This window comes from Acipenser ruthenus, chromosome 2, assembly GCF_902713425.1.
Source record: "Acipenser ruthenus chromosome 2, fAciRut3.2 maternal haplotype, whole genome shotgun sequence".
Lineage (NCBI taxonomy): Eukaryota > Metazoa > Chordata > Actinopteri > Acipenseriformes > Acipenseridae > Acipenser > Acipenser ruthenus.
In genome coordinates, this window is record NC_081190.1 from 107,338,709 (window position 1) to 107,356,324 (window position 17,616).

General features: G+C 37.7%; 1 protein-coding gene across 9 annotated transcripts in view; it reads right to left on the minus strand.

The window, feature by feature from the left end:
• The window catches only part of LOC117408337 (LIM domain-binding protein 2-like), a 121,426-nt gene that overhangs the window by 70,532 nt on the left and 33,278 nt on the right, over positions 1-17,616 (minus strand). For all 9 annotated transcript variants that reach the window (XM_059005896.1, XM_034013252.3, XM_034013251.3 and 6 more), the window contains exon 2: positions 11,578-11,680. In XM_059005896.1, the coding sequence (XP_058861879.1) occupies positions 11,578-11,680 (103 nt within the window). The remainder of the gene's footprint in view (positions 1-11,577; positions 11,681-17,616) is intronic.

Genomic DNA, 17,616 nt, shown 5'->3' on the forward strand with positions numbered 1-17,616 from the left:
AAGACGTATGTTTGGAAGGGAATTCCGGTGTGATGTCCCTGTTCTGACTTGACTTTGCAATGACAGGAAGGGAGTGGCGCTTAAGGTATAATTTTCAAGTATGAGATTCAACCGAGAATGAAGTACTGTAATAAGTAAATGTGGTATGGCTGAAGCAATGAATTAGGGTTATTTGTCTGAGATCCCTTCAGCAGTCTATAAAGTACGAAGTTTGATTATGGTTACAGACCAAGATCTAGAAAAATAGTTCATCCTTCTATGAGAAAAAAAAAAAAACGATAAAAAAAACACACAACCTTCAAAACATCAATCAAGTTATTGTACTCTTGGGAAGCCACACAAGCAAACAATCCAGTTTTCTACTATTTTATCCTATACCATTTCTTGCTCCCTCAGAACCAAAGGTATTTTAAATGAAGTCCATCCATCATGAATAAAGCTATGATTGTCACGGTCACAGAGGTCATGGAAATCGTGAAAATTGTGAATTTGAAAAAAAGCGCCTGTGAAATCTTGGAAATGGATGTAAAAACACATTTGATTAGGTGCTTCCTTTATTTCCTTTAAAAAAAGCAGTATGTCATGCACTGAAAATAGAAATCTGCGAGTATCTGTAAATTGTTTGGTTGCGCATGCACGCAGCATTTACTTGTAGCTATGTAGGTCAGCGAATGAGATAGCTGAGCAAGCATGTAAATGGGTGACAGCTAAAACATAAAACAAATTGCGAGAGCAGTTTTCTGTAAAGACAGAAGAGCAAATGCATCGGAGAATAGAAGTTTATCAACTTGCAGAGGCTTTCTTTACAACATGTTTGTTTCAGAATGATGAAAAACTATTAAAGCCTGGTTCATACAGCACTTCTGTTGCAGATGAATGCGATACGTCAGGCGCAGACAGCTTGTAAAACTAGCTGTGCAGCTTCACTATTTGCTGTATGGGACGCATCGTGTCTCGCAGCCCTTTTGACTGCGCAAAGTGCTCGCAGCTGTTGTTCATGCTTTAAATACAGACTGCATTCGCGAAATTGCATACATTTACATTTAAAGTAGATGTGCTGAGTTTGTACCTTTTATACAAGAGATGTAAAAAAAAATCAAAAGTCGTTGGTACTTTTGTCCTCTCAACCAACAGAGAACCTGAAAGGGAGAATTTCAAACATTGTCAGATATATTTTAGGTGATAGAATGACAGGTGAAAGGTCTGACGGTCTGTTAAGGCTGTAGTCCTTTCCAAAAAGATGTAATTCTGACTTAGTCACACAGGGTCAGAGATAGAGCATTGCTATCCGCCCCGAGCCCGACGGGACCCGACAATAAGTGTCGGGTTTGGGTCGGGTCGGGTGTGTTTGTATATTATAGTTCAGGCTCGATTTTCGAAAAACCACTTGCTATGCACCAGAAGTTCTTTAAGAATTGACATCTCTTAATATCATCTCACAAACCTGCTTATTCATTTTGTGCAGCCTGTCAAATGCTGCGTGGCCTGGCTTTACTAAGTACTTCTTAAGATAATGACACAAACTGTTTTGTTCCAGTTAATGATACAAAACGTATTTGTCCTGCAGTAAACTATATGTATGTGTCTAAATGTAAAGAACGACTAAGTGTACAGTATCAAAACACTGCTATTTAATTCACTTAGTTTTCTTTCTTTTTTAATCTGGCTTGTAATGTGCTGTCATAGGCAAACGTGAAACTCGGTTTATATTATGACCCGCTTTATATCACGAATTATGCCTGCAAGGCAATCATGATATAAAGTGGGTTCATCTGTATATAGGCTGATGGGAGTAAAAAAGAGAATGTGTAGCAGTGGAACCTCCCGGTGCTGGAGAGGGTGTGTCTAAATATACTGTTTGGAAAAATTACGACATTGTTGTATTCAGCGATAATAAAAGTCCATGTGACTTTGTACAATGCAAATTTTGCAAAATATTACTGAAATCAGCAAAAAGACGAGAAATTCATCTTGGCATCGGCACACTAATAAGGGATTTATTCGTCCTGTAGCTGTTTTAAAAGCCATAGTTGTGATATAGTATTTGTTGTTGAACATTAATTTAGCGGTTTGATATGATATACGCTTGTCAAAAATGAGTACGCAAATTTGCAACAGCATCTTCTTTGTGGCTATTTATGGTAACAAAGTTTTGAAGAAGCCTGTTGTTGTCGTCTTTTAAATCATGCAGTGTTTGATTATTAGGAAAAGAAGTAAATGAGATACAATTGAGTGATTTTTTTCTTTATTTATTTACGTTTTAACTGGAAATCGGGAATAAACTCTACACGGAAGGTACTTGGTTTCAGTAGCGTATGTTTGGAATTATGATATTTGTGGAGATGGCCGGGTCGGCTATGCAAATATTTCAAAGGTCTCGGGCTCGGGTCGGGTTCGGATTTGTTTGGTGGGGTCAGGTTTGGATTGGGTTTTAAATGTAGGCCCAAGCAGACCTCTTGTCATAGACCCTCGACAGGAACAGAAGTCATGAAGTCCTCTGTGATGGGCGTTCCCATGAAGTCCTCTGTGATGGGTGTTCCCATGAAGTCCTCTGTGATAGGCGCTCCCATGGTTTGTGAGGATAGTAAATATATGCATACTGATGGCACTCAACAGCCCAAGTTAATGAGCTGACAACGCTTTTTATTCTGATTGCACATAGCATCCAAACTAGTCACTAACAGCGTTGCACTCATCCTTCCAAGGTCAATTTTGTTTTTTAATATTACATGGATCGAATGCAAAGTCTGGTATAAATAAATGGAATTTGGATCACATTTATAAATAAACACTACCCATGAGTAAGCCATCATATTTCAGACTAGGAGAACAACAAATTGACTTTATATTGATTTTGGGTTTATTTCATAATAAACTCACACCTCCTTGTTACTTCCTTGTGTGGTCTGTTTTATCAACAGCCTTTCCTTTTAAAATGGCACTGTGTTGTCACTATGAGCGAGCATGAAGCAAAAATAATCTTGGGTTCTGCTTCTCCCAGCCAGCCTCTCAAGTTTATTTATTTATTTATTTATTTATTTATTTATTGCTTGCATTTATATAGCGTTTTTTTATACAAAAGTATCATAAAGCACTGTACAGTACTTAGCAGAAAAAAACACAATACATTTGTATAGCATGTCACACATACAACTGCCATAATCAGACCATTTAAATAACATATTTAAATAACAGTATACACATAATACAAAAGCAGTAATTAAGTTACACATTTTATAAAAGTGCGATTTTAGTCTTGACTTGAAAACTGTAACGGTCTCACCTTCCCTGACAAACAAAGGCAGAGCATTTAGGAGCTCAAGAAAAAGCCCTGCCTCCCATGTTGCTTTTGTTCCTCCTCATCCAAACAGGAATAGTCTTCAGTTTCACCATGCACACTGGACGCATGCAACCGACAGATAACAACCCATTCAAGTACTTCACTGCTTTAAAAAGATGTTTCTGAACAAAAACAAAGCATCCCTGCGGGCATAATGCAGTCAGAAAGGCATCTCTGATGTATGGATATGTGAAAAGGATCTGTATCATTAATTTGGTTAGTAGTTAAAAGAATGTGGCAATGTTTAATTTTTACTGGGCACCATTCGTAATGGAGCATAGTGGCCAGTACCAACTGTAAAGACAGAATCTCAAAGTGTGCAGTCTGTATCATTGATATGGCCAGAAGTTAAAACAAGTTAATGTTTACTGAACAACACCAGTAATTAAACTTAAATTAGAAAAAATGTCAGTACCACCAGCCAATCAGCTTCCAGCATCATCTGTGAATCAAACTTAAAATCAATCTGCGCAAGTGCCAGCTTTTTCACTTGCTGTTTGTTGCTAGTTTATATCTATTGGACAGCAAATACTAAACAAAGACACAATTGGTCCAAATTTATTTTATTATCCACCACAAATGGCCAACCAGTCCTGTACCCGCCACTGACGCCTTAGCCTCGTCAGCTTGACTGGACCTCAGCACCATTCAACAACAACCAACTTAGACACAGACAATTGCTCCATTCAGATATCTGGCACTGTCCAGATAAACTATAAGTAACTCTGACAAATAATAATAATAAAACAAGTTATTTGTTTAATAAAGTTATTAGTTTTTTTCTCTCATTATCTACAGTATGTATTTTCCTAAATCTTCTCAGAGGAAGGGTATCCAACAAATCATTATAAGTTCAATGTAAATCTTGGTTTTAAAGAAAATAATGAAAAAAATAGTTTTCTAATAGCGACCGTGACCTTGTCAAGTAGCAAGTCTGATATCTGACATGTTGACTGACCCTAATCGGGACAGATCAGCTGATACTAACGCTACTACAAGGTTACACTGTTAGGGCTACACATGTAGCTATCTCAGGGGTGCACAACTACATTTTGTGAGGGGCACGATATAGGTTAACTGGCCAACTCATGAGGGAAAGTATTAGCAAGAAAAGGAAAATGATTCCCACATATTGCATACCATATGCATTTTTGTTTTAAACCATGGTAGCTTTTTATTACTCCCCCTCTCCGATAGGTGGCATGATGTCGGGTAAACATTTCAGTGGGAAATGCTGCAGTGTTTCTGGGACCGTTTTTCAGATGTTGGGCCTCATTGAAGTGGTGGCTAATCCAAGCACAGCATGTAGGTGATCATCTGTCAGTCTTGTTCTCAGGTGTGACTTATTCATCAGGGAGAACACCTGCTTACAGATCAGTACTTCCAACTTTAAAGCTTCTCTGTAGAGATTGGGAAATCCAACAGTGGCACTTCCCTATGCTTGTTCTTCAGCAGATTGGAGCACTACAGTCCAATGACTTCCAGTTGATCAGGGACACTTACAGAATCAACAGACAAAGGGTCTGGAAAGAGTTTAAAACAAGGCTCGCTCTTGGAATGCTGAAATCTGCTGCCAAACACTACCTGTAGTTCCTTCAGTACACTTACATGCCCACTCCATTTGTATGTTGTCATGTGAAAAGGCTTCTTGACATGCTTCAGAGTGTGTCAGCTGCCCTTTCTAAAGCTGGTTTGTTAACAGCTTTAACTTAATTCCAAACACACAAGCAAATCAGAAATAAGATGCTGAGTGGTTCAGGCTTAAATCATTACGATGACTGTAATATCAGTTAAAAAAGCAAGTAAGCAATCCAGTCCCTGTTCTATAACTCTGGTGTCCCTGCCCTTCTCTTGTAGAAATGTTTTTGCTGCCACCGCTAAACCATCTAACTTCTGTGTGATAAACAACCTCACCGTAAACGGCACTTATATTTTCCAAAAATGACTGAAATTCAAAACAATGTGCACAAATAAAGTTAACTGTCAACACAATAAAGTCCATGACCTCTTTCAATTTCAAATATTTTGCACATAAGGTCTCCTGGTGTATTATGCAATGGCAATGGCACTCACCTACCACAGCCTGTGCACCATCAGCAGAGACCCCCAACAGCTTATCCTTGGGCAACTGTAGTTCTTCTACTGCTATCTTAAATCCATTAAACGTGCACAGGTGCAAGGGATGCCAGCTCCTGGTGGACTTTACTTTCAAAAGCACCTTGCTGGTCTAAAACTGCATTCTGAGATTTTTGTAACTCTCGATTCTCCCAGCAAGTCTTTGTGATTTTTATGTTTTGTCTGATGCATGACGACGTAAATTGCATTCTTTAGGGACGGCCATACATTCAAGGCAGACAGGACAAGCTTGGATTCAACAAAACAATATTTTTCTGCCTACTCTGGGTTAAACTGCCGATGTTCACGATCAGTCTTTCTCTTTTTCCCCAAACAAATAATTTCTTCTTTCAGATCAGCTCGTTTTTTCTTGTGTTTTACTTTTTTGTTTCTGTCTGGAAAAACTGCATTCTGATCCCTGAAATCTCACAACGGCTTTCCCTTTGTTTTACTTTCTGCTACTTAAGTTATTATTATTATTATTATTATTATTATTATTATTTTCTGCAACGCAATTAAAACCGCTGCCACTGAACCGCTAAACACCTCATTCAGCTCTCGTTTCTGAGACTCTCACTAAGACACACACAAAGAACGTCAATACGAATTAAGCATTCATTTTGGTACATAGAATCGAAGTAGATTTTTGAACACTAGCTATATCACATAGAATCGAAGTAGATTTTTGAACACTAGCTCGATCACATAGAATCGATGTAGATTTTTGAACACTAGATCGATCACACAGAATCGATGTAGATTTTTGAACACTAGATCGATCACACCGTTCAATGTTTTTTTTTCACTCTTTAACAAAAAAAGTACATATTATAAAACATTTAAACAACATTTGTCCTTCTAATTTATATTTGTGTGTGGTTGAAATCACTTCTTCCTTGACAAATGCTTACTCTTTGCTTAGAAAATGCCTTTCCTACCATGCTAGCAAGTACTTAAGGGTTTATGTAGGCTCCCTGAAAAGTTACCACAACGATTTTGCTTTTTTCTAATAGTTATCCTGTGTATTTACCAGGTTTTGAATATGCTGTACCATACCTCACTGCTTCAATATGCAGCATTACATTTGCAATGCATTTTTCTATGGTAAACGTTAATATAAGAGCTGTACTAACTGTTACTGTGATTGGGGTTCAGTAAATAATTCAGCATCCATGAGTAGCACTGCAAATGAAATGTGATTTTATTTATTTAGCATGCTTGTTTGTTTTAAATCCACAATAAAAAAGTGAATTGGTTTGTCATGCAATACGTGTAATACATAAAATAAATTACCGAAAATAATTAATACCGTTTCAATATTGATAGAGACTATATTACAACTTAAAAAATATATATCTAAAAGAGAGACCATTTCCACTCAACTGTATTGAGAAGGGGTCATGCAATATCCATTTCAACAAATAGAATTGCACATAAAAAATACAAACGCACGATAAATGCATGATTGGTCACATAATCAAAATAATGCATTTATTAATTTTATATTAATTTTTGTACCACGAAAAATAATAATATACAGTTCCTGGCGACTAGAAATGTAACTTTACCTTACCAAATTTTAAACAGGGTAGTAAGGTAAAGTTAACCACTATGATTAAATGATCAAGATAGATCATCACAAAAAGAGAGTAGAGTAGATGTCTGAAGTGTACACTAGCGAAATATTTCTTCATTTAAAATGTAGCTTTTAATAAAGATTCTGACAACGTTTACATTGAAAACAGTTTGCTCTATTTTACAATTTTATGGTATCCAATTTAAATTTAAAAGAAAAACGACAATATATATGTTCACAGTTAAAGTTCACAGATAGAAAATGCCAACTGGCCCTTTAATTTCAGAAATTCGTGCATGCATAGTAAAGGTGATATCTACTTTTTTCAGTCTACCAATTTCCTGTGACACTGGATTAAGAGAGGCAGTGAGCCATATCTGACTCATGAGCTGTATGTTTGTGCCTCCCTAAGCTATCTGAAACTTTAAAATCAACAATCACAAATTAAAAATGACAGAAACTAGACCATATATAAATCATGGCAAGGTACTGGACAAGCTCATGAAACGGTTAAGTTAGAGAAGCCAACAACAGGCTGAATATCACTTGTTTTATTCATTGAAAATAACTTGAAATGGTTCATTTTTCTTGTACAATACCCACTACTGAACTTGCCATAGCCAATCTACAGCCAATATCTCACAGCATTAGGCCTTCATCGCCTGGAAACCAAAAAGTCACATGACCACACTATGGTCAGCCCTTAGATGAAAAAGTGTAAAAGTGAAGATTTCTGTAAAAATTTCCAGAGGATTTCCCACAACACTAAAAATATGAAGTTGGTAACACAAATGGTTTAGGAGATACTAGGAGTTGAATTAGCGACAATAGTTAAATTCACAACTTTGGTGGCAGCAGCGGAATGACAATCACTGTAAAAATCGTTGTATAAGTCGATTTTCTTGGCACTTTTGTGGGGCCCTATAGCAGGACGATTGCCCTGCACATGTGTAAATTAGTGTTGGTATAATTTGTATGGGGAAATGGGTTTATTGTGTGTCTTTTTGGAGTTCATTTGTATGATTGAATTATTGTTTACAGACGGGCGCTCAATTGAGTCTTGCTGCCTGCTAGGCTTGGTTGAGGGGAAGGGCAGCAAGTGATTGGCTGTGCTGGTCCTCAATCAGCAGGTGGGCGGGTCTTGACCGAGTGTCCGTCAGTTCAAAAACATCCGCGGGAGATGGCTTGGGGAGACTGCTACGCCATGCCAGGGAGCGGCGTATACTCGGGAGGAGAGGGTCCGCTCTGCGGGAACAACAGCTACGCAACCCTGAGACTGCAAGCGGTGCTTGTGAAGGCAATGCCCAGCCAAGGCCGTATGAAGCAGCACGAGTCGTTGTATGAATACAGGCTCATCAGTAGGTTAGTTTAGGGGATAGTGATCCCATGTGATGTATAGCGAGGGTTCCGTAGTGTAGCCGGTTCCTGGAGCGGGACGCCTCGTTTTAAGGCTAGCGCTCGCCCTCTGGGGCACCTTTTATTTGTAGTTTTTGTACTGTGTTTTATTTTGTATTTTTGTACAGCTTGCTGTATGTGTCCTCTGTGCGTTACCATGGCTGGTAACGTCACGTGACCACCTTTATTTAATTTCTGTTTTGTATTAATAAATCCTGTGCGCCTGTGCCGGCGTTTCAACTCCACCTCCAATGTCTCTCTGTGTTGCTTAAACAGTGGTTACCCACGCACGTGACATGAGCACCCTGTCACAGGCCCTTAAAAGGGGGAAGCAACTGATACATCGGTGCGACATATGCGCCGGTGTGTGTAATATTAAAATTACTGTACCGGTGTCAAAATGGGATTACTACAGCCACGGTTATGGCTCACACAAACTTAACTGTCAACAACCTGATTTATTTTTTCAGGATCTACGCATTCAGGTCATGTTGCCAAGTAGAAACACAAAACCACTGTTCTAATTAAAAGTTTTAATGTGTTACTCTCAATACCCTTAGTCATTTTGAATGTTAAACGCCAGCTTTCAGACTCTTGATTGAACTCCTCTCGACCCAGACGTGTGTGTACTTGGGAGAAAAAAAAAGTAGTGGTTAAAGTTATCAATCTTTGGAATATGAAAACTTCACAGCTATACTGCTTCACAGTTAACACAATAGCTGTCAGTCTATGAATTTCCTTATTCCCAGCCCCGTGACCATTAATTTGTCAACATTCAGCCTGAACCCACCCCAGGGATCCGTAGCAAACAGCTATTGGTTAGAAAGCCGAGTAAACCTATCAAGTCGTATTTTCATTGTAACTGCAATGCTATAATAATGCAGGTGACTTTGAGACTGGATAAAGTAGGACAGTCAGACAAAAAATGAAAATGCTACACAACAGGTTTGAAATTGTGCGTTGCTGAACTTGCTGAAATGTACGGCAATCGCAATGCTGAAAAAACAGTACGTGACTGGAGACGAAACAAAGACAAACCTAAAATGGCAAAAGCAAAACGAGCTGACAGAGGAGGAAAGTGTTTATGGCCCGATGTAGAAAACATTTTGTTTGAATGGAGTACTTTGAGTGACTTTAATACATACTGTACAGGGCTGTAGCCGTCCATGAAAAACCACCGCTGCGCTTGCCCATGCACCGCGCCACACCCCCTTCTATAGTGCAGTTTACAAGCCGCTTCCACTAGCGGTTTAGAATTGGAATATTAATAAGCTTGGTTCGCTAAACTGCGGACTACCAACAGAATTTATTATTCCTTGTTATTAGGCTGATAAGTACTTCTTCCTAAGTAAGTCGTTAATAAGCCTTAGTCATTTAGAAACCTTTTCAAACAAGTTGAATTGCTATGGTGGTGTGAACTGAGCAGTGTCGCTGTAGTCTGCAATGACAGTAAAAGATTTTGAAGAACACAGAGGCTGTAGATATCAGCGGGACTTGGGAATACATGCATGCACACAACTAGGGATGAAATGTATTTTATTTTGTGGCAAAGCAATGTGTAAGAGAGCATAAATAAATAATTATTTGTATGATTTTAACCGAGGCCCATGCCTCGGGTGTCTGATAGCTGGCTACAGCCTTGGTGTAACTTGTTCTACATGTCAGTGCAGCGCAGTAATACATGTGTAAAGTATGTGTATGTTTATGGTTCTGAGTAACAAAACAAAATGAATGTATTAGTGCAGCTGGAAATTTAATGCAATTGTACTGCACTGTATGCAATACTAAAATGTTTGGTTTACTGGTTATTAAATAGTGCTCTGTTTAGTTTATTGTTTTTTTTTTGCTGTTTAATACTTTTCTTTTAAATTTGAATTAATACAATTAATTTGTAAAAGCTGATGCAGCAGGAACTATTATCTAAATATGGTTTTGGAAAGAAATGTTCAGTAAAGCAAAGAAGATATGTTCTCGAACTTGTTTGGGTACTTGATAAGCTAAAATAAAATAGGTTTATACAGATGCGATGTGGGAAGTATAACTTGATTTTACGCTCTGTTAATTATTACTTTTTAAATTTTAGAAATGTTGAAAAAGTTTCTAGCAGTTTAACTAAAACTGTAAAATTATAAATGGAATAAAATGTTGCAAACAAGGGTTATTTCGAAACTAAACCTGTGTATCTTTATTTATCGGGGCTGAGCATTTAAGAGAAAAAAAATTGTAAAAACAAGTATTTTAAAACACAAAAAAAGGTGTTTTCCTAAAATTTAAGTCTCAAAAAGGGGTTTTATGCCAGTGCGACCTATACAATGATTTTTACAGTACCCGAGTATCCTCTCCTCACAGAGATGCTTAAAAAGACGCAAATATAATTACATAATTACCCCTCGCAGCTTTTGTCTTTTGCGACATGACAAGTCAAAACTTGTCATAGCCTAAAAGGGTTTACTATACTACTAAATCAAATTGGGTGTTAAGGATATTCACTACAATGAAAGGTTCAGTTGACTTTGCTGTCAACTGTGCTGCATATAAACCCATTCATAAGACGGCAGTGATTTGTGATGTGCTTGTTCTGTCCATTCTTTTGTTTGTATCATCTGAATAGCAAGATTGTGCTTTTGTTAATAGCTTTAGTGATGATTTTACATGTGACATAATGCGTTTACAGCGTAGTCCTTATTGTGTGTAGAGTTTCATTTCCTATTTTCTAGGTGACAAGCAAGTTATATTTTGCACAAATAGCACTTTGCATGGATTGTTTTACAGTGTTGAAACTTGTATCTGTGTCTGGTCATACTGTTTAAGCAGCTTCCCTTGACCATTTAAAATCAGTCTGGTAACTTTCATTGCTACAAAGAAATTAAACCACACTTATATAGCCAGGTTGCCAAGCCAAGTCTCAAGGGCACTGCTACAGAAAAGAGAAGTAGACAAGCATCAATTGATTAGTTTTGTCAGCAATCACTTGACATAAAATATAAATGCATTGGAAATGCATTTTTTCCAGCCAGCTGCAGGTTAGACAGATCAGCTAGGTTCTTTGTTGTACCCGTACCTTCAAAAGGGAATAATAAGCAGGATTGTTTTCCACGACCAAACTGAATCATACATGTTATTAAGTCACATTAAAAAAACTGTTCCTTACTATATCTCTTTGGCCCATCTTCCAAACAGAATGAAAGTGTTAATGTAGCGTCGTCTTCAAAAAACTCTGTGGCAAAGGCATCCCACCAGAGGCTGTCACTTTCCTGTGGGGACAATAAACAGAAACATTAAACAGCCAGGCAACAAGAGGACACAGACAACTGAAATATGAATAACCTTTGAGAAGTGGTTGAGATTGACGTCAGCTTTATTAATCTCTTTAAAAACAAGATCACCTTGTTGCAAACAGATGCTCGTTATGGATTCTCTATTTCTCTTCATATTCTGTACCCATCCAGGTAAATCAGCTCAGATGGAGAAGGTTGGGATGTGCTTTTGAATTGCAGCAAATTGTGGCCACAAAACAGTGATTTCTATTACAAATTGTAATCAAAAGTGAGTCATAAAATACAACTGTGAACTTATTTTCAAAGCAATATTTAAAGCATGTGGTGTATATGACTGATGTGGACAGAGGTCAAATCTAGCAATAAAAACTGTTAATGATTTACCACTTACTTAACAGAATACAGCTGTCAACCAAATACAAAGACAATGGGACAGATATATCAAGGGCTTTGCAAAATGAAAATGTTCATTATTAGTTTTACAAAATATCAACAAGCAGCTTGGAATGTTAAGGACTCCGAAGTGCGTGCTTATCAGGGGTCGTTAAACTAGACATAACAGTTTGAATTCACTTTCATAAAAATAGTGCAAATTGCAAATTATGTAGAAATATTGATAATTCTGGCCCTATATCTCAAAGTGTGCTGTCTTTGCCAACCCAACAAGTCAAATGATCTAAATGTGGCAGGGACTGCTTACCACCACCAGGTTTTGGTTCATTTAGTGCAGAAGTTCTCAAACCCGTTCCTGGGGACCCCCTGTGTCTTCTGGTTTTCATTCCAACTGAGCTATCAATCACTTAACTAGACCCTTAATTTAACTAATAATTTGCTTAATTAGACTTTTTTAATTGTTTTCAGCTCTTAAAACAGCTGCAGAGTTCAAGTTACTTATAAAATGTTATTGCTAACTTGAAACCTGTAACTGTTTAAGAGCTAAAAACAATTTAAAAGGTTCTCAGACAGCGTTTGCAACCACAATCCTCTCTCCTCTTTCTCCCTTCCTCTCCTTCCCTCTTTCACCATCCCGGTCTCCCTCACCTCCCTTCCCTCTTTCACCCTCCCTTTCTCCCTTCCCTCCATCCCTCTCCCTCACTCTCAGTTGTAGCCCTGTGATGGGATTGTGGTGTGGAGTGTTCACTTTGTGTTCTCTCTGTCATTGTGTTCTCTCTCTCTTTCTCTGAAAATCAAGACGTTTTGCTTGAAAAGTTGCCTCTCAGGGCATTTCTTACCACTACTTCAAAAAAATGTTGCCTATGAATTGACTTCTACAATTGCACATAACTCGCAACGCATAGGAGGTACTGTCATTGATGACCGCTTTTATCCACAGCACTTCTCTGATCTATTTCTCAACCACTTCTGCAGATAGTGCCTCAGCTGTTTCATTTGATAAATTCATAGGCATTTATAGGGGTTATTACAAATTTTACTGAAAAATTACAGGATTTTTTTTTTTTTAACTGAACGTCGGTTTTTACTGATTTCTACCCAATTTTTTGTCTCCCATTCAAAAATGTTCCTGGTACTATTTTATAGAAAATACACAATATTTTTATTAAATGCTGTTTTATTTTGACTCTGACATTGTAATAAGCAGCCCAGAATTGCATCCTAGGATACGTTTAGACATCAGAGGATCAAATAACGTTCAAATGTCACATATTGGTTCTCTGTTCACAAGCATTATCACCTGATTCTGTTGGCCAATCAAAGTCTGATTATTGTGACTTCGAGCGACAGGATTGTCCATCAGCTAAAACACTGCCTTACGCCAACAATCTTAAATCGTTAATATTTGACAGAAAATGGTGATGCTTTAGTTGGTAAACTTACGGAACGCATTGATGAAAAGTGTGATTTTTGAAGTGTTTCCCAGTTCTGTCCATTTTCAAAGGCGAATAAACCTCACTTGTTTTGTGCTGATGTCACATTCATACCTTCTGCAGATACTATTTCCATCACCGCAGCGATTGCCCAAACGATCGCAAAGTACCCACTAACTTGGGAAAATGTGGCCTTGACAGATTCTGCTTCATCATACATGCCAGGGACATTAAACTTAATCAGAAACCAGAACTGCTACTCATCATATTCCACATAAAACTTGTTTATGTATTTTATTGAAATTACCTGGTGCCTGATCAATCACATCATGAGGAACACCCTCTCCACACTACTTAAATAATATGCAATCAGCACAAGCTTCTACCACGAGCTTGCCATTTACTTCATTCACAATCAGATTTCAAAATATGACTATTATATGACATGTATAGTATGGAGAAGTTTCACCTGAGGTTAACTAACTGTATTAAATAGTTTATTTGTGCTTTGTTGACATTTTAGTTTAACAGCATGCAACACTAGGTTAAGCTGTACAGGTAGCTTTTAAATTTGGATTACATTTTTTCTTTTCTTTTATTTATAATAGTTTATTTTAAAACCAACAGGGTTTAATGATTTACAGATCGAGCTTTTACTTGCTAAACTGGTCTGATAACTAAGGATCTATCCTAACAACAACAAAAAAAAAACACATCACATGATGTAACCAATTATCCTGAAGGCTTTGCAGATTTGACTGACATGTTTGGTGCTGGTTAAAGGAGATTAGTGTTGTTTTTGTGCGGGAATCACAATTCTGCTGGAGACAAAGCTGTTAATTGAGTTCCTCTCGGTTGCTGGTACGTCTGTGGTATCTTCTCTGACTTGAGAAATAATGACAGATGATAAATCCAACTTGCTGGGGTCATGTCATGAAGTATCAATGAATTCCATAACCTTTGTTCAGAAAAGCAGGGTTTGGGCTAGTGGTGGGAAAAACTGTACATGAAAAGTGTGAAATTGCTTTTGTATGGAATTAGTAACACATAAGACCTGTAGAGTCTGAAAGGCTCTGAAGGGAACTGATGCCCATGCAGCATTAAGCTGTAATTATCTGCAGAAGCAGATGTTGCTCTACTGGTCAACCAAGCAATTGATTTCGACAATATTAGACAGATCTATATAAAATCCAGTACGGTGATTTACTGATCCCCTATCAGTGTAACTAACTGCAATACAAATGTGTTTTAAATAGGTCCTTAATAAAACAAGTTTACAGGTGTCATGGCAGTATTTAGATTTGCTGCTCTTTAGACTGTTAAAATATACTCAATTTTGTCATATAAACTAGTTTGTCCTGTCTTCCCCCCATGCAAATGCAATGGTACATAAATGAAAAAAGTAACTTATGATCAGTCTTGCACAAAAGTGAATTTTTGGATCATACAGTAGCAGACGGAAATATGTGAAATCCAATTTACAATTAAAAGTGCTCCCATTTATGTTAAAATAATAAATTATACTCCCCTTTTAAGATATGATTTGCTACAGTTCCTAGGCTTCTAATTAAACACACAGTATCTGTTATTTGTCAAATGTGAGAGAAACAGAGTTTCAGAGACGGTTATTTTTTCAATATTATCACAATTTGCTTTTTCCGCCCTCATTTTTTAAACCGTGATTGCGACTGCTTTGATGGTTTATTGAAGTGTCGTTGAAGATGAGTCAGAAGAGTGTTTTCTGCTACAATCATTCTACTGCACACGACCCAGTCTTAGTGGGGATTTAGGTCTATACCAGGAATGCTCAAAATGTCTTTACACATGATCATGGGTGTTTACATTCCTTTGGCATTTTCCTTAAATCTTAACAGTAGATATCGGAAACAACTTAATGATAATACATACAGTTCAATACTAAATAGCATCACCAAACTCTCAATTAGTGTTCAGAGTATAATACGTTCTATGCAAGGGCTGTAGCTATGGATTTGTGCTTTTGCTGTATAATAAATGAGTGGCTACTGTACTGTTCACTGATTAGCTGAAACTACCTTAATTGTTGACTAATATTTGATTTAGTATAGTCTGATAAGTTTAACAGTAACCTAAAAGGCTGCTCAGTCATATGGGTTATACATAAGAACATAAAGTTTACAAATGAGAGGAGGTTCAGCCCATCTTGCTCGTTTGGTTGTTAGTAGCTTATTGATCCCAGAATCTCATCAAGCAGCTTCTTGAAGGATCCTAGGGTGTCGGCTTCAACAACATTACTGGGGAGTTGGTTCCAGACCTTCACCATTCTCTGTGTAAAAAAGTGTTTTCTGTTCTGAATGTCCCTTTATCTAATCTTCATTTGTGACCCCTGGTCCTCGTTTCTTTTTTCAGGTCGAAAAAGGCCCTTGGGTCGACATTGTCAATGCCTTTTAGGATTTTGAATGTTTGAATCAGATCGCCACGTAGTCTTCTTTGTTCAAGACTGAATAGTTTCAATTCTTTTAGCCTGTCTGCATATGACATGCCTTTTAAACCCGGGATAATTCTGGTTGCTCTTCTTTGCACTCTTTCTAGAGCAGCAATATCCTTTTTGTAATGAGGTGACCAGAACTGAACACAATATTCTGGTGCAAGTCATTCTGAAAATTGTGGTACTCTGTGGGAAAATCGCCTCTCTAAAATGGTTGTTAATTCACATTTTAGAAAAAGGCCCCTTCTGTTCACCAAATACTACAAAATATATGTACTCTGGTCAGCAGCAGCACAATTTGCAATTTTCTTATAAATATCATCACAGTTTGTAAAAGCATTATTGTTATTTACATTAAGGATTGAATTGACAATTATAAACATGAGTTTTGTTTCACTTCCTGTATTGAGTGCTTGATATTGGATTTTCATATGTGCCAGTAAAACACAACATGTGCCAGTAAAACACAACAGGCTAGACATTAACACCCTTTTACCCAATAAAGTTACAAAACCAGAAATAAACAGCTCAGGTGTTCAATTTAGGGGCTTGTCAGCAGTCATCTTAAGTGGTTTCCTATTCATTTCAGGAGCATAATTGGTATTTTCTTTCCTTTGAGAAGAAAAATGTTCTAATAACAAATTTGGTACAAAAGGCTTTAAGAACCATGCCCAATAATGTAGACATTTTACAAACATGTATATTTGCCTTTAAATAAAAAAAAGAGCTAAACACCCAAATCTGTTGTTACTCATCAATTTCCAACTCTGACTGTACTCCTCTGTAATGAACATCCCGTATTCCTTCGAATACAAGATGCCCTCGACTTTAAAATGCAGCCCAAATTTACCACCCTCAGTTTGAGGAAAAAATAACAGTGTTGTTGTAGATTAGCCATGGAGCTTGTTTATTGTGCTCCGCACTGTATACTTAAGATGGTGTCTCTGTCGTACACACACCACCACTCACTCATGGCATCACACATCCCGACAACAGCAAGCACATCAGGCAACATGTAACCTAGCAACCACAACAGCAATGACTGCATTGCAAACAAAACAGTATTGTGGTATTGTTTGGCATGTCGAAAAATACAGGGGTCTGATCAGCATTTCCAATCTGTCCAAGCTGGTACTGTTTGTTAAAAACAAAGAAATTGTAAAAGCTTCGCTTGGTATTTCTCAGGAAGCTAATGACGCTTCTTTGAAAATGGCTGCCTGTATAACATGGGTGATTCAAAATCGGGCAGTAACGTCGTGGTTTGTCTTTTCTCAGCAGTAAGTCACGTTGCTGCTTGTGTAGTCGTTTCTCAGCAGTAAGTCACGTTGCTGCTTGTGTAGTCGTTTCTCAGCAGTAAGTCACGTTGCTGCTTGTGTAGTCGTTTCTCAGCAGTAAGTCACGTTGCTGCTTGTGTAATCGTTTCTCAGCAGTAAGTCACGTCGCTGCTTGTGTAGTCGTTTCTCAGCAGTAAGTCGCGTCGCTGCTTGTGTAGTTGTTTCTCAGCAGTAAGTCACGTTGCTGCTTGGTTATGCGGGCAGAGGTCTTTGTTGTCTTTGCAAAATCCAAGGCACACCCTCCAGGATAAAAAAAAAAAAGTAATTTCATAATCACTATTTGAA